This window comes from Osmerus mordax, chromosome 1 (genome assembly GCF_038355195.1).
Source record: "Osmerus mordax isolate fOsmMor3 chromosome 1, fOsmMor3.pri, whole genome shotgun sequence".
Lineage (NCBI taxonomy): Eukaryota > Metazoa > Chordata > Actinopteri > Osmeriformes > Osmeridae > Osmerus > Osmerus mordax.
This window is the reverse complement of record NC_090050.1, coordinates 17,641,963-17,660,074: the sequence shown is the minus strand read 5'-3', so window position 1 is coordinate 17,660,074 and position 18,112 is coordinate 17,641,963. Positions and strand designations below refer to the sequence as shown.

At 43.1% G+C, this 18,112-nt stretch overlaps 1 protein-coding gene across 2 annotated transcripts; it reads left to right on the top strand.

Annotated features, from left to right (window-relative positions):
* The first annotated feature begins 196 nt into the window (after positions 1–196).
* On the top strand, positions 197–17,594 carry LOC136962578 (arf-GAP with GTPase, ANK repeat and PH domain-containing protein 2-like). 2 transcript variants are annotated; one of them, XM_067256425.1, is made up of 19 exons: positions 197–557; positions 8,772–8,830; positions 8,992–9,079; positions 9,204–9,289; positions 9,389–9,530; positions 9,650–9,784; positions 9,889–10,010; positions 11,269–11,430; positions 11,577–11,660; positions 11,770–11,874; positions 12,061–12,220; positions 12,480–12,608; positions 12,708–12,848; positions 13,185–13,244; positions 13,570–13,721; positions 13,814–13,904; positions 14,184–14,406; positions 14,605–14,911; positions 15,174–17,594. In XM_067256425.1, exons 1-19 carry the CDS (start codon positions 398–400, stop codon positions 15,429–15,431), a joined length of 2,664 nt encoding a protein of 887 aa, XP_067112526.1. In that variant the 5' UTR covers positions 197–397; the 3' UTR covers positions 15,432–17,594. The 2 variants fall into 2 exon arrangements, with proteins under 2 accessions (XP_067112526.1, XP_067112610.1); XM_067256509.1 differs by lacking the exon at positions 13,185–13,244.
* Positions 17,595–18,112: the final 518 nt, after the last annotated feature.

Here is an 18,112-nt window from a genome sequence, read left to right as displayed (position 1 = left end):
AAGCCCTCATGTTATACCAAAATACTATTACATACATACATGTCTAAAATAATTGTAGCCTATCGAAAGTTTGCTGTAAATTTGGCCCATCCACCAGGTGTCAGTTCTGTTTGTGGTAGTACCAAAACAGACGATCAGGCCGATAAGCTTTCAAATAAGGAAGTCATTTGACAGTAATACATGCATTGGGAAGTTCTTTCGCAGACACTTGAATGATGGACCAAAAGTGTTTTGTTTTTTTGTTTTTTTATACAAATTTATAATTTGGCCGATCAAGAGCTGAAAGGAGTGTGTTGGATAAAATGGGTCGGTTGAAGTAGATGAATAGACGTGCGCATGTAGACAAATAATGTATAATTTTCGTCTAAAGTGAGTAAAGACACGCTCAAGTGCTGAGATGAACAACCAAAATATCTTCAAGTCCAACGCAATTCGGGCTGAGGTAAAGCGGCATGAGTCAATGAAGGCCAACTTTGCCAAACTGTTTAAACAGCTCGAGAGGGTAGATGACCAGCAGATGCGATCCGGCCTAAAGGTTTACCTTCACAGCATCCAAGGTGAGAGAATGCCTGTACATACAGGAACGATGCTGTTGCAACAACTCTTCCCTCTTTATGATGCAGGCAAGGCTTTTCATCTTTCAACATCACTGATAGGACACCATTGGAGGTTTATTTGAATTAATGGTTTGTTGTTTTTTGAGCACCTGGGTGAAGTACACCAATGTTAATCAGCATAGCATCATGCTTATGTGTACTTCACAATGCAACCCGATTTCTATCGCATTCCAAGTAGTAGGTGATAAATGATCAGTAAAAAGCTGTATAATATTCCTAAAACAAACCCAGAACATCTTGTGCTTGCCCTGTTGTCCTTGCTTTAAAGTAGACACTGTGTTCACCATTTTCTCTATCTTATTGACATTAAAATGTCAGTTAAGCTTCCATAGGTAATCACTTTCCCTGTTCCATTAATATTGTGTACTCAATACATGCATGCTCACATACAAACAATTTAACCATTTTCATAATGCATGTTTTAAACTGAGATGAGAAAATGCTTTCTATGTAGTTGTTCTCTCAGTCTGATAAGGGCCTCTATCAACATAGAGAGAAAACAACTAGATTTCAAACAAACCTAAATATAGTTTCTTTTTGAGTACCTTTATTTTGACTCAACAGTAGATCAAAGAGCCTGAGACTTGTGTTATTTATGTTTTTATCTTGCTACTTTCTACAAAAAAGTGGAAGTCCCATTTGCAGTTTACCTCTTAACTGACATCCACCCTAAAATATTTTGTAACAGCCCCAGCTCATGTGCACACCCAGTTGCAGAATTTGTCATCCTTTCTGTATTCAGATTATAATATGCTGTTGTCATATTATTATACATGTGACACCAAAATGACTAGACAAGATATGGTCTGAAAGATAGATTGTTGTCTAGCTAGGTCAAAAGGACCAAGGAAACCACAATTCAGTTCCCGACCATGATTCCATGGCTCAGAATGTGTTCTCTTCAATGTGAGAGAGAAAGTGCTTTTTTTAAACATAAACATAATGGTATTTCTGTAATGATTTATTGGAAACATTAAGCTAATCTTACACGCTTTGTACTGGTATGTACATGCAGTGTGTAGTGGTGAAAAACGGTGTCTTAATAATCAATCATGTGTTGACATACTTTCGTCTTCCTAAAATACAAAAATGATTGAATCTTGAACCTTTTCACCGATTCCACCAGTTATAACTCATTAACTAGTGAGTCTAAAAAGTGATATGACGTAATGTATTTAGCAATATTTATCACTATTCACGTTTGAGTAGCATTTGGATACCAAACAGTAATAAGAGTATTACATACGAATTGCATTCAGTATAATGATAATGAGCAGGAAGGTTGTCTGTAAGTTGTGGTTACTGATAATGTGCCCCTGATGAGGTTGTCATGGCAGTATAGAATGCCTTGCTGGCTCTATTTTTCACTGTCTTTCTTCTGAGCCACTTCCTGTTTAAGAGATATATACTGTAGCAGCAAAGATCTGGGGTTGACTTCCTGTATACTTCTCTTACAAATCACTTAGGCCCTTGCTGCTTGATAATCAGTACTTCTTTGTTATTCATGTCGTTGACTTCCTCTACTGCAGATCAAGTTGTATTTCCATTGCAACATAATTTAAGTTTAAAAAAAGTTTCCCTTGAGGCAACATAGCTTTTTCTCTTATAGTAGGTCTGATCTTACTCAAGTTCACCGTACCACCCCCCCACCCCCCCCACCCCCCATCCTGTATGTCGCAGGATGGATCTTTCTTCTTCTATGTCATGGCAAGCAGGCATAATTCTGACTCACTGTCCGTTTTATCCATCATGCTATTTGCATTGCAGTGTCTATATCTCTGTGTGTCAAATTTTGATTGCAAACATTTTTTATAATTCTGAATAGAATACCGTAATGCCAATGCTGGAAAGTGCAATTACACAATGTTTGAAAAAAAGAAATGTCCCTTTAAATTGGAGGTCACACCTCAAGAAGACTGATGTTCTCTGATGCTGGAGATTACAAAAAAACACAGATGTGCGTCAGCTGTCCGATTAGCATGGGGACAGTAGCGGTTGGTTGCTATTCCTAGAATCTACATTTTGTTTATGCAGATGATGAGGTTGAACACTCAGTATATTATTGCTAGATTGAAGAGAATACAGTTAACCTATATCATATAATTCGTTTTAAATACAATATAGAACAGAATATTGTAAAAAATTACAGTTGCCTTCTTTAGGACACACACACTTGCGTAGTAAGATTGCTAAGTAATGCAAGACAATTACAGGGCAATGTACAGGATATATATTGTATATCCACACGTAAAGGGAGTGCCAGAGGGAGTGAGACAGAGAAGTGACTCCTTACTGTAAGATGTTAACACCTTGGTAACAGGCAAGCTCCCTGCACGTGAAGAAGAAGCAGGGGTGGGGGAGGTGAGCACGCTGTGGCTAGCTCTCTGCTCACAGCTGAAAAGGGTGCAATAGGAATGGTTGCCACTCCAATAGGAATGTGGGAAATTAACCTGATGACTGCTAGAAAAGGAGAGGCTTAAGAGCTATGTTAATATAATAATTTTGTTCTCGTTATCTAGCCTTAATTTTCTTACCGTTAGGATTTTCCTGTTCTCCTTGGTATTCCTATCCTCTCTCCCACCTTCTTCTTTCATCACCTCTCCCACTCTTCATCCTGTCACCTTTTCCACCCTTTCCTCTTTCCCTCTCCCATACTCCAACCCTCCTTTAATTTAGCTTTTTAACCTGTTAATTAATTTAGACTTTTTTTGTCCCTCTTTCCAAACTCCCCTGTTCATTTAGTCAATTATTTCCTTCGGTCCTCTTCTTTCATTCATCTATGTGACGTATTTCTTTCCCTGTGCATCATTGCTTTCTCCCCCTTTCTGAAAAGACAGAAGGGGAGGGGGAGTGTGTATTTGAGGTAGAGCGACAGAGAGCCGGAGCTGCCCAAAGATTGCCATACGAAAAGGAGAGAGAGAGAGAGAGAGAGAGAGAGAGAGAGAGAAGGAGAGAATCAGGGATGGGTAGGAGGAGGCAGAGGTTTCTTCCTCCATTTTTTGGGTTGCTCAGACACGAGTCTCAGACCGTGTCAGCCGGACAGAGAACAACCATCTCTCTGGGTGCTTCACCCACACCTAGAGCCTTCTCCCTCCATCCTCCTGAAGCTGGAGCAGGGCTATCGGAGGTCTAATGGTGGCTAGCAGAGTAGGGGGCTGAAGGCAGTGACTGCTGTGAGCAGAGGAGGAGGGGCTGGGCTGAGCTGAGCTGGTGTATTCGCTCTGCCTCACAGACACATTTTATTGACTTGCTAATTGGCTGAGACACTCGGAGGAGACTAGGACCGACGAGAGCTCCTGTACAGAGGAGGGATACAGGCAGAAGCATTCTGCAATCTGCAATCCAAATGTCTTTTTCTCCTCTGGAGTCATTACAATGGATGTATGCAACCTCGTTGATCTACGCAGTGTGCTTACATGATTCATGCATGACATGAATGTGTGTCTTTGCCTCACATGCTATCAGAAGAAGACTCTCAAAGCCACACGCTTTGTGACACAAGAATGATTTCAATTTGGTTTTATTTACCTTCAAACAGGTTTGTCTTTGCTTGATCACCTAAAGTACTTACCACAGTAAATATGCTTCAGTGTTATTGACAGTGGAATAGGTGGATACATAACACAGTATTTCTAGAACACAGGGAACACTGGGGAATGTCACAGCAGCATGAAGAGAGATGGTGGATATTCCTTAATACGAATGAAGAAATGGTCTAAAGAAAAGCCTACATATTCAAGCCACTTGCCTGAAGCAAACCATCTTCTTTTCTTTTGTGGAGTGGAATACAGTTTTTATGGATGAATGCACCAAGTTCATTTGTTGATTCTGATGACACCATTTCATAATGAATCAGACAAATTCACTCTAAAAGCTGATACATCAACAATGAGGAATTTGCAGTCTGTAAATCATCAATCTTAAGGAGAAGAAGCAAAAGACGTAAGGGGGTGAACTGTGAGGGACAGAGGAGGAGACTGGAGAGACCACTGTTCACAGATCTGTTGAGAGAAGGTGAGGTAGGATTAAATGAAAGTGAGGATTAAAGGTAAAGTACTGTCTAGACTTGATTTATGAGCAAATCAGTGCATTAACTGAACGTGTAGTGAGTGTATGTTCCACTAATTTATTATACACAGTAGATAGATTCCTCATTACTGGCTGGTCGCAAGCCTAAGGAAACAGCAGGGGTTCCCTTCAACAGACACATCTCATCACACACAGTTGGACAATCTAACTGTATTGCCTGATAGGTGTATGCTTTTTGTGGAGCTCAGCACTTCAATTCTGAGGCCTCAAGCTTCTTCCTGTTTGCCATGAATGTGACCTGTGAATCTGTCTGGGTCAAAGCGTGGGCGCTGCTGCGCTGAAGTCTGCCGCCCTCATGAGCCACGCGGGCACACTTCAGAGACGTACCACCTACCTCATCTCCCTCACCTTGGTCAAGGTTGAGGCTGTGCCAGGAGATGAGAAGACCCCTATACCCAGGAGGCAAGCAGGGGATCCTGAGGAAGAGGTGGAGGAGGAGGTTAGCAGGACCACTGAGGATGAAGGAGAATGTGTATGTGCTGAGTTTGAAGGAGATGATAATACAGAGATTGAAGAGGAGGAGCAGGAGGAAGTCAGCTATTGTGGTCCTGTCCAAGAAAGGGTAAAACGTGAGCTAAGAGACAGTCATGGCTTTGGACCCTCAAAAGATAACATGTTGGTCGGGAAAATCAAGGACCCTCCCTTATTACCTGTTAAAGAGTCGGTGAAAGCCTATGGAGGGCTTTACTCTGAAGGGGGTCTGAGGAAGGATGGATCCCGCCCCAAGACAGAACTTTACAGGGATCCGCCCATTCTCTTCCTGAGGGGTGAAGAGGGAGGCGAGTCCAATGGGGGTCGCTCCCATCTGAGCATGCCCATTTCTGATCAACCTCACGTCAGCCAGAGGTCTGAGGTCCTGATGAGGTCACACGCAGGGGCCGGGGCCATGAGCCGACGAGAACTTAGAGAAGCCAATCAGAGTGTACCTCCTTCTGCCAAGAGCCTTGACCGCAAGGACAACCGCGTTGGGGATCGCTCTCCTATGACATCTGTGACGGCTGCCCTGGGGCCTTACAGAGCATCCTGGGCAGACAGCGATGGCAGGGCCACCCTCATACGTACGGGGGCACCCATAGTGGGAGGGTTGACTGGTGTGGTGACAAGGGACAGCCCGCGGGGGGACAAGATGAAGACCGGGTCCACCTCTCTTCCTGCGCCTCCCAACACCAAGCCCCAGAGAAAGGGCAAGAGTCGCACCCTGGACAACAGTGACCTACATTTGTTGTCTGAGGACCTGAAAAAGGGAAAGGAGGGTGGCACAAGCCAGCGTGCCCCGGCTCGTGACCGCAAAATGTTGAAGTTCATCAGTGGGATCTTCACCAAAAGCACCCCTGTGCCCCCCAGCTCCAACACTGCTCCCCCTCTCTATACACCAGTACAGAGAGGGTCGAGTGAGGAGGATGGTAAGACCCTCCAGCACAGCATACACACACACAGGCATACATCACACACCACATACACACACAGGTTGGGCCAAGCCACTAAAAGCCAATGACATGCCGTAAAGTTACTCCCTTCGTCTTTTAAGTGACCCCAAATGGCTGTATTAGTGCTGCTGATAGGATTCAATACATAGGATCGTCCATCACTGTACTTGGGTAAACCACACTTTTGTACTATACAGCTTAAACATAAGGAAGTGGTAAAGATAGCTGATCTCGGATGGGTAAGCCTTTGCTTGGTCATTAGTAACCCCCACCTCTCTCTTATTTCACTAAAGTAGGCTTTTATCCAGTAGTTTAGAAGCCCTTTGGGGAATAAGTTGAGGCTATACCTCTACAGCAGGAATACAATTCCAATACAAAAAGGGTGCTAGATAATGCAGGAATGTGATATAAGTATTCATCTCTAGGAAGGTTGAGTAAGTAACTACAACTTCAAAAGCTTTAACTTGTACGACTACTGGGGATTGTCCTAAAAGTCAGAAAAGGTACTGAATGGAGGGAATATTCAAATGTTACTTATTCTAATGATTTTTTGGACATGTGTGATGAAGCAGGATGTAGGATTGGTATAAGTGTTGAATAATTTGTCAGGCGTAAGTGGACATGAATAATTAAGGGTGGGAGTACACAGAGCTGTGTTCTTCTGAGGAATAGAAGAGGGGAGAGAAAGGGGGAGTTGGGGGTTAGGGAACACGGAAGGGACACTTCCTGCTTTATGGAGATTTAATCAATGTCCAAATGGACCCCATTCACTCAGTTACTTGACATTGTGGCTGAGCTTATGAGAACTGAATAACTCATTTAGAAATTTTACATTTGAAACTTTGTAGAAAAGTATATTCAGATTCTTTATCCAACATAATAATCAAAGAAAAATTGATAGGTAAAATATACTGAATATCAATATCTTAGTACACATTTTGTCTGTTAAAATATTTTTCTAGCAATTTACCTATATCATCCATATTTATTTGATGTACCACCATCTAAGCCCTTAATTGGGTTAACCATTCACTGTAGCATTTCCAACATCATATATGGGTATAATAACTTGCATGCACTGTATGTCACTGTGTGTTTGCATGTGATCTTGTGTGTTGATAAGTGTGTGAATTTGTTCACACACACCGCTGTATTCATGAGATTATGCATTGTGTGGACAGGCAGTTTCTGGAAGAGGGGTTGCCATGGCAACAGCAAGAAGCAGGAGATGCTATTCGGTCTGTGGGATGACGCTGAAAAGAGAGGGGGGAGGTAGGGAGAAGGAGAGAGGGAAATAGGGTTGTGAGATACAGATTGATGGGATTGGATTGCGAATTGGAAAGGGTAAGAGGGGTTTAGAGTTCAAATGTATATCCAGTGGTAGAGGAGGAGGTGGCTTGGTCCATGTTGTCACTGAGGTGTGGCCTGTGCTCAGAGCACTGCAGAGCCACCATCTGTTGTGACTTTACAGAGGGGTCCAGTGTATAAAAGAGACACACTCTGTCTGAGGTTAGGCTGATTCACTGATGTTTCACGGTTTATTTGATTGATGTGGTGTCGGCTTGTGTGTATGCGTGTCTTTGTGTGTGCAGCTCCGCCCTGCAAGCATTAGGAATAAGCCTATAAATCTTCTATCCTCCATTTTCCTGTATTGGTTTCAAGTGCCTGTGCTAAGAAATACGTTTTGGTAAACAGGGGACTCTAGAACACAATGGCCATCAGTCTCATTCTCTTTTAGACATGGCATTCTACTGCTCACATACCCATGTAGAGGAATGTCACATGCTTTTATAGTACATGTGTTCTTTAGTCTTCTGAATCTGTCCATTAGAGTTTTCAGAACAACATCGGTGCTCCTTCATTGATCGGGAATGTCCCCATGAGGCATGTTGAACATAGTCACAGTGTTTTTCCTTTGTGTTGCAGCATGGTGGTTCCCTTGTTTATCTGACAGTCACCTATTGTTAGCAACTCTTTGCTCCCTATACATGTTTATCATCTTTAGGAGCTGTTGTGAAAATATCATAAGTAAATCTGGTCAAAAAGACTTACTCATTTTTATTCTTCTCTCAAACCTTTCCTTCATCAGGTTCATGCTTTGAAAATGTATAGGAATTTATTGGAAAGTTCAATGAAGTATGAATGAGTTGTTTCACCTTACATACAGCATGTTGCAATTTTAAACACACACACCCACACAAACACACACGCACACACACTGGCACATTCTGTCTCCATCTACAGAGCTGCTAATGAACCTGATCTTCACTCCTGCAGTCCCACTGAGACTGCAATTAATTTTCACTCCACCTCCACTATACACCCTCATTCTCTCTCTCTCCCTCTCTTTGTTTCCCCTCCCCCCTCCCCCAACATTCTGGTCTGTGCCATCTGGACATATGACAGGGCACGTATGGGGGACACACACATACAGGACACACACAAACATACACTGCAGCAGGAGTGGCCACTCAAAATGGCATAATGTAGAGCAAGACCGCTAGTGACTTTCAAAGTTTTCTTGCCGATCACCATCAATAGCCAGGAGATCACAGCACTGACCATTTATTTGAATCTGTCTGTTTCTCTCTTCCTTTCCCTGTACACCCCTCCCTGTTCCTTTGCTTTTGCTTGGCAGCGGCATGTGCCAACAGTCAAGAATGGACCTTCAGTCGAACTGTTCAAGAGCTTCGTTTGGTAAGAGTTGTTAAACTTATTCCTTCTTAATTGACTTGAGATAGTGGCAACATGAAGGGTGTATCAGTAATAGTATATTGATTATCCTGAGGAAAATAAGAAACAGCCAACATAAATGGCAGTTAAAGATGTGAGGTCTGTTTGTGTGTGTGTTTGTCCAGGGAGTTTTAGGAGGTCTCCGCAGCGGAAAGTCAGCCTTGGTCCACAGACACATGACTGGCAGTTATCTCCCCCTGGAGAATCCTGATGGTTGGTTGGAACGTCACTATCAATAAACAAACCATCATTGCTGTGGTGAACAGGTTCCTGAACAGGTTTTACCAACATACAGTCAGCATACAGGTGTAACGCCCTTTTGTCTTGTTTCCCTCAGGGGGCAGGTACAAGAAAGAGGTGCTGATTGATGGACAGAGCCACCTGTTACTGATCAGGGAAGAGACAGGACCCCTAGATGAACAGGTGTGTATATGGTTGCTACTGAGACTCACTGGCAGGGACAGGTTATGGACATGTCCTCCTTTTACATCTCCCTAATCCTACGACATCTCTCATTGACAGTTTTCCAGCTGGGTGGATGGGGTGATCTTAGTGTTCAGTCTGGAGAATGAGGCCAGTTTTCAAGAAGTATATAAGAACTACAGCCAGCTGAGCATCCATCGCAACATAACAGAGATTCCCTTCATAGTGGTGGGCACCCAGGGTAAGACATACACACCAACTGATGCAAGCACACAATTAAAATATCTTGTTTTTGTATTGTGTCATTGGCCTTGGAACCTTTTTCAAGGGATTCTATGTTGACTAGTGCTTTCCATCTAGATAAGATCAGCAGCACCAACCCGCGGGTGATCGAGGATGCCAGGGCACGGCAGCTGTGTTCAGATGTGAGGCGTTGTACCTACTACGAGACCTGCGCTACCTACGGCCTCAACGTGAACCGAGTGTTTACTGAGGGTACGTCATCTTACCTCTGAATGTGTAGTCTTCAAGTCAGCTTCCAAAAAGACGATTGAATTCAAAACTCTTTTCTTTTGATCTCTTTCCTATCTCAACCATAGCTGCTCAGAAAATAATGGCCGTTAAGAAGCAAGCTGCTCTCCTGGCTTCTTGTAAATCCCTTCCTAACTCACCTAGTCACTCTGGTGGCTCCACCCCTGTGTCAGGAGTCTTCCCAGGGCAGGTATGAAGGCATCAATAACCATATCCTCCTGAGCACTAATGCTTTTAAAAAGAATGTTCTTAGGGATAGAAAGCTTTTGACTGCAAGTTAGATGGTAGTCTAACCTACACGTAATGATACATACTACACATACTGATATGAAGCTTGATACAAAGCTAACTTGTGTGATGAATGTGAGATATATCTGAAGTGGGGAGTGCCAGCTACATAGCCTGTTTTTTTAGGTAGTTTATAAACTCAAGCAATGGGTTGAGTGAAATCTGACATTTATTCAAATCTGTTTATTTTGGTATGAACATAATATATTTGACTTCACAATTTATCCAGTGTAGTACTTACAGAACAATAAGTTGGAACAGGAACTCCCGAAATGCCAGGGCTTGTAAAATAGTGTTCAGGAACTTGAGAAGCAGAAAACTGCCCCATTAAAGAGGAGGCCTAGCACTGCATACAACATGATTGGAAACATTCTGGATTAGTTATCCAACAACAGTCTGGATTAGGTATCTATGTTTTGTGCATAAGTGTAACACTGTTGTACAAGTGTTGTTTTATCACCCTCCATCTAATAGTTTCAGAAGCCTAGTCTCCAAAGTTAAAGGTCCCATGACATGAAACGTTCCCTTTAGGATGTTATTTATAATTAATATGAGTTCCCCTAGCCTGCCTTTGGTCCCCCAGTGGCTAGACATTTTGATAAGTGTAAACCAAGCCCTGGGTATTCTTCTCCGCCTTTGAGAAAATGTAAGCTGAAACGCTCGGTTTTGAAAATCCTCTCCTTATGTCGTCATAAGGAGGAAGGTTACCTCCCCTTTCTCTGCTTTGCCCACAGAGAATTTGGCCCAGCAATGAGAAAATGAGCTACGACCGTGCTAGCGCGATATTGTTTTTTCATGGCTTGCAAACGACTGAAGCATGGCAGTTAGCCCCGCCTCTTTCTTCCTGATAGCATTTAAAGCTACAGACACAGAAACGGCACGTCCTGAGGAAAGCTCATTGTGGGACTGCTCGTAGTGGCTGTAATTCTGCACCAAGGATGAATTTCGGGAAAGAGACTTCAGATACAGTATTATGGGACCACTAAGGCCTATATAAAAGCATCCAAAAACAGCATGTCATGGGATCTTTAAGGTTTTGTCTCCGGTGATTAGTCACAGCTAAATTGTCACTAGCTTTGCTTTGCTTTTAACAGTTTCTCTGTCTGCCTGTCTGTCTTCATGCCTGCCTCTCTCTCTCTTCCTGTCTCTCTCTCGCCCAGGCCAGTAACGGTGGTCACAGCAGTGACTACTCGTCTTCTCTGCCCTCCACTCCTGTGATCAGTCATAAAGAGATTGGGGGGGCAACAGGAGGGGAGCGGCTGGGCAGTGCCACTCCAGGGTCCGTACGCAGTGCCCCTCGCAGACGCACCTCACGTTTCGCGGTAACAATCCTCTGCTAGACATCACAGGTCTCCTGATGTTACGGCTGTACTCCACTGTACATTTTTCATCCCACCACATAGACCCAATATCTCTCTCTCACTTGTAATATAAGTTGATGTTGTATCATGGGTGTGATGTCCTACAGGGCCGTAGGGGCAGTGACTCAGAGAAGAGGAGCTCAGACCCTAAGGGAGACCTAGGCAGTGGGCGCTCCATCCCCATCAAACAGGCAAGTCACATAGCCGTTAACTCTCACTCCTCTCACTCTAACTCTCACTGCTCCTTGTTTAGGATGACCCTTACCCAGGTTTCTGCCTCTGTCTTCTCTCCATGACCAGAGCATATTGCTGAAACGTAGTGGGAACTCTCTCAACAAGGAGTGGAAGAAGAAATACGTCACACTGTCTAACAATGGCATGCTGTCCTATCACTCCAGTGTTAATGTGAGTCCGTGCAGGTGAAAGCAAGTATTATAGCAGTGGTATATCAACTGATCTGGAGGAGGATATAATGGTGGGCTAAACTGTTTCCAGTTGGCTGAATCTCACAAGTAGGGAGATAATGGATAATGGATATAATGCAACATATTATTGTCTGTAGAGCAGGTTGTTTGTGTTCTTGTCTGGTAGGATTACATGCAGAATACCCCTGGGAAGGAGATGGACCTGCTAAGGGTAACGGTGAAGGTGCCAGGGAAGCGCCCTCCCCGAGCCGTTCCAGCCTGTGGCCCTCCGCCAGGCCTCAATGGCCTGGTCAAAGATGTCCAGAGTCCCGAGGGAGCCAGCTCAGGTGAAAAGGGCCAGGGGATGGCCTCTGTCTCTCAGTCTATCCTTTTGACATATTATTCTGTTTAATCTGACTGTGTCTGCTGCCGTAAATGTCCCTGTTGTCTATGCAGACATGTCTCTCATCTCTCTTAATTGTGGTTGGTATTTATAAATGTGTACAATATAAGTACTCTCTTGCCTAGTTGGGTTAGGGTGATGTGTTTATTATTTTACCATGTCTTTTTCTTGCCTATACTTATGTTGAGTCTTCTACTTTGTAGTCCCTGTGAATGTCAGCAGTCTGTTGCCAGTGGAGGAAGGGGCAGGGATTCGGGGGGGGCTGTCCCCTGGGGGAAACAAAGGGGTGGAAAGATGCCCCACCACACTCTCCAACAAGGCCCAAAGTGTTGGTAAGGAAACAACTACATATCTCTGCAGACTATAGACATTCTCTTAATTTTATTTTTTAGTTAATGTATGGTATGGTATGATTTGTGTTTCCATGGTAGACTCTTCCATTGAAGGTCTGTCTAGACCCATATCTTCTAAAGAAACAGGCCACCCTGCCTCCCCAATGATTGACAGGAAAAAGCACAGAAGGAAGAAGAGCATGAACCAAAAGGGGGATGCACAGATTGGTCAAGCAGAAGGTAAATCATTGACTTCTATGGTATATGCCATCGGTACACACACTTTAGAGTGGATCAGATGGCAAGCCCAACATGACCATAATGTTTTCACGTATAGTACAGATTGCTGTACAGAATAAAGAAATTAAAAGAACAGTCATGTAAATGCAATTATTTCTGTCATTGTTCTTTGCCCACCCCTGCCAGACAATTTCATTCCTACTTTCAAAAAAATATCTGCCTTGCTTTTATCACTTTGATCTATTTTCTCTTCGTGTCTTTATCCGCCTCTGCTTATTATTCCTCCCTGTCTCTTCTGCTTCCCTGGGACTTCTGCTTTTTTCTTCTAACTGGTAGCAAAGCGCAAAATGTGGAAACTGAAAAGCTTTGGTAGCTTAAGAAACATTAACAAGACAGGTAATGAGAATCTGTATACATGTCTGTCTGTGTGCCTGTCAAGGTGTTTGTATCTGGGCTATTAAATTCAATTTTTTATGTCGCACCATCAATATTTACCTGCTATTCTAGCCTGTCCATATATGCCTACTATAGAACCATCTACCTCAAGTAATTCACACTGTAATTGATACATATGTTTTTGTTATACTCTTAAATGAGACAGGGCAGCTGCTGTACCATCTGTAATTATCATTATGATAAAAGTTTATCCTTGGAGTGTACCACAAATTACTTGTCTGTGCCTGACTTGCAACTAAAGTCTGTCTGTGTGTTGTTCTGTCAGATGAGGATAACTTTGACTTCCTGATTGTTTCGAGCACGGGCCAGACATGGCACTTTGAGGCCCACAGTGTGGAGGAGAGAGATTCCTGGGTACAGGCCATTGAAAGCCAGATCTTGGCCAGCCTGCAGTTGTGTGAGAGCAGCAAAAACAAGGCAAGGAAGCAAAAGCCCCCTTGCATACACACACACACAATATTCACAGACAATATCAGTGAGACAACCTGACATGTCCCCATGTTTCACAGGCTCGTAAGAACAGCCAGAGTGAGGCGGTAGCTCTGCAGGCTATTCGTAATGCAAAGGGAAACAACCTGTGTGGGGACTGTGAAGCACCCAGTGAGTCACCGTTTTCACCTCTTTCCTACATTTACATTTAGTCATTTAGCAGACGATCTTATCCAGAGCGACTTACAGTAAGTACAGGGACATTTCCCCGAGACAAGTATGGTGAAGTGCCTTGCACAACGTCATTTTTGCGCGGCCGGGAATCGAACCGGCAACCTTCTGATTAATAGACAATTCCCTAACCACTCAGCCATCTGACTCCGATTCTCTTGATTCCATGTCCTAAACGACTTATCTAAATTGTCCATACATTGCTCTGTCATCCCTCAGACCCGACCTGGGCCAGTCTGAACCTGGGTGCACTGATCTGCATCGAGTGCTCAGGGATCCACAGGAACCTTGGCACCCACCTGTCCCGTGTTCGCTCCCTTGATCTGGATGACCTGCCACGCGAGCTTACATTAGTACTTAGTGCCATTGGCAACCACCTGGCCAACAGTATCTGGGAGGGGCGCACCCTGGGTCGCCACAAACCCACCCCTGATGCCACCCGGTAAGGAAGAAAGGATGGCATAAGATTCCACTCTGATTGTGGTTAAATGACCTGAAAGTGAGGCAGTTGCATACATAAGTGTTTGGTAATAGCAATAGGAGGGGAGAGAGTTGTAAAGTTGTCTGACCGTTCACATACCTGTTTGTGGTCACACCTGCTGGTACCCTGTTAACCTTGTCCCTTCCTCTGCTGTTCCAGCGAAGAACGAGAGTCGTGGATCAGGGCCAAGTATGAGCAGAGGCTGTTTGTGGCGCCTCTTCTAACACCCAGTCCCAACGATCGCCCAGAAGTCTCCCTCCATGCCCGTCTGCTGTCAGCAGTGATGGAGCGTGACCTCCCTCGGCTGCTGCTCCTCCTGGCCCACAGCACAAAGGAGGACATGAATGCCCCCCCTGGAGCACAGGCCCACAGCCCCAGCTCTCCACTTGCCCCTCTGCCTTCGTGCTCTGCCTTGCAAGCTGCATGCCAGCTGGCTGATGTGGTCATGACGCAGCTTCTGATCTGGGTAAGTCAACATCCCTCTTTTCCTCATCCCTCACATCTCTTGCCATTTCCTATTGGCATACAAATATAGTCTGAATGTATATGGTGAACATGTATATGGTATATGTATATATAGTATATCTATAGTATATCTATATATAAAGTCATATCTATATACTATATATAGCATATGGTGAATGTATATGGTTAATCTGGTGTGGCCCACACACCATATTGTGTACTAGATTTAGATGTCACTTGCTGAAACTCTCACTCTATTTCAGTATGGCAGTGATGTGAGGTGTCGTGATGCCCAGGGCCAATCGGCTCTTGCGTTGGCACGTCAAGCTGGCAGTCAGGAATGTGTCGACATTCTCCTGCAGTATGGCTGCCCCAATGAACCCTCCCCCACTATTGCCACCACGCCCAGCTTCTCTGTTGCCACCATGCCAAGCCTCACTGTTACTACTACACCCAGTCTCTCTCGCAATAGCAGTGCCGCCAGCCTGAGCCGCAGTAGCTCTAGAAGAGCAGTGTCATAACCTAAATGTTAGTATGTGTGTGTGTGTGTGTTGCACATTCGTATTCATATGATGTATCCATAACAAAGTCTTTAGTCTCTAGCAGGTTTCACTAAGCAACTATGTCCTCCTAGTGTCCTCTGAAAGGTACCTGTGACTTCCCTACAGGACACAGTCACAGATCAGCAGGCCTGAATGAACAAGCAGCCAGTTCTGTCACCCCCAAGCCTGCGGGCTAAGCTGTGAGTGGCGCCTTCTCAGTAGGCTTATCTGTGTGTGTATATGTGGGATGTAGCTACTCAGTGGGTTATTATTTACTCACTACTGCAACTCTGACAGCCTGCCAAAACCGACTCAATGGCTAGAACTCTTTGGGGCATTTCAACAGCCAAAACAGAATTTGGGTTATTTAAAAATGGGTTCGGTTAACCCCTGAACCCCATCACAAAAAGATGGACTGATGGACAAAATACAGACCAAAATGATAGTTTTCCTCTATGCTTAAGTAAATAACTGCAATAATCAGATTTAAGACAGTGGATGTTTTTATCATTCTCACTTTGTCTCTGTGTGCTTGGGATGTCTTTATAATAAGTCATGCAAGATAACTTCTTAACTCTATTATTGAAAAAGCTAACCACCAGTTTAAAGTTTAAAGATTTGTTTCTCACTGAGAAAATAAGCTTCCATAAGCTTCCACCTAGCTGATAAATTCCCATGCATATCCCCTCTACAAGAACGAAGGTTTGATCTTGCTCATTTTCCTGGATGACATTGAACTGATAAAAACAAAAGTAGTCGAGTGGATAAAAGGTCAACATAACTAGGCATTTAGCTTGTGCTGAAATGTCCACTGTATAAAACCAATCACTGTTCTACTGACCCATGAACAATGCTACTGAGCTGAGGTTCAGGTGAATATAATAATGTCCAATTTGTATTTTAAGAAAAGTACAAATAATTGTATAGAAATACATATATAAAATTACTATTATTACAAAAATTGTCATAGTTATAAATATTGAGAAGTGCTTCTTGTCTAAGATTGTTATTGTATGTTCTAATGTTTCTACGGTAGGTTCTTGTTTCTAATACTAAAAAGGTTTACTCTTATCTGTTCAAAGGTTTATGGATGTGACAGGTTATGTCATTTTGTTTTGCAATTAGTCAGTTATTTTCTACATTACTTTGACATCAAAGACTGAGATTTGTTCTGTCTATTTGCGTGTGTGTTTTGGAAACAAATGTGAATATAATTATGCTGTAGTCAAATCTGGAACGAGTTTAAACCTACTCTACACTCTCGTGTTGCATTCCACCCTGACAAAACGTCTGTTAATTTCCCTCTGTGGTGGTATTAGACAAATTATTCGAAATCATTCACAAACTTGCAGGACAGGGAATAATAAGTAATAATAAATTAATGAATATACTTATAATAGATAAGTAGCAACATTTTACTTACAATTTTGTCTACAACTGTCCACAAATAATTGGCAACAAATGCAGTTTACTCCATTAATGAAATATTAAAGATGGTGTAGGCAATGTTGTTGAGAAGCACTTTTTGTCATATTTGCCCAAATAAACTTCACATCTTGATAGCAACCAATACATCTAAAGGTTTGACGGTAATATGAAATAAATCTGACATATATGGGTGTCGCAGGACTGTAATAAACACAACAAATCATTAAGACCATTCCAAGACTAATTATTGGATGGGCTACCTGTCGGTTTACCTACCTACCTGCACGCACTCTGCTCCTGCACTCAATGTATGTTACTGTAGTTTTCAACCAGGCTAGGCCAAGGTATTTTAAAACAACCAAGCTGGTGGCACAAGAATGGCGGAGAAAGAGCAGGCAATAAATCCAGTTCCAGATTTTACAGTTAAGAGACAAGGAGAAAACAGACAATAGTTAAAAGGGCTACTAGCAAAAAGAGATTGGATTTAGCAAGAAGTAAAACCAGTAAATATCAGTGTTGCTTTTCCATGCTGGCGAGAACTGAGGGATTTAAAACTCTATTATAGAATTTCCCAATACTAACATGCTATCTTGAAAGTAGTGAGTACTAATGTTAGACATGTTCATAGTGTTGTGTGTGTTCTTACATGTGAATGCAACATGGGGTAATTCCCCCCCAAAAAAGATGCTGCTCTCAAAAGCGCTCTTTCTCTTATGTACTGTGTGGGATATAATGGTTTGAATCGTTTGGAATTGAAGCTAAAATAGCTAGCTTTGCAAAACTTGCCTACACCAGCTTTAATGTTCAAGCGATTCTCATTGAGGGTGGCCCTCTGCCACTAGATGGCGGCACCTCCTCTTTCCTACCCTATATTGCGATGTGCTTCAAGGGACAGTTCGCCCCAAAATAAAAAAAATGTCCTCTTACCTGTATTAATGCATCTAGATTGTTTTGGAGGCAACTGCCGTAGAGATGTCTACCTCTCGAATATAATGGAACCAGATTGGGCAATTTTTGTGCTGAAAGTGCCAAGTGTGGTGAAGACCAGAATAGTTCCATTACACTTGAAAGAAAAAACACATCTCTACCACCGTACCCTCCAAAACTCTGCAACTTAACTTTCCTCTTACTCAGCACTTCAAGTAAGAGGAAAGATATGCATTTGCGATTTTGGGGTGAACTATCCCTGTAAACTCAAGAGAATGTATCTGCGAGAGCGGTAGCTCTTTGAC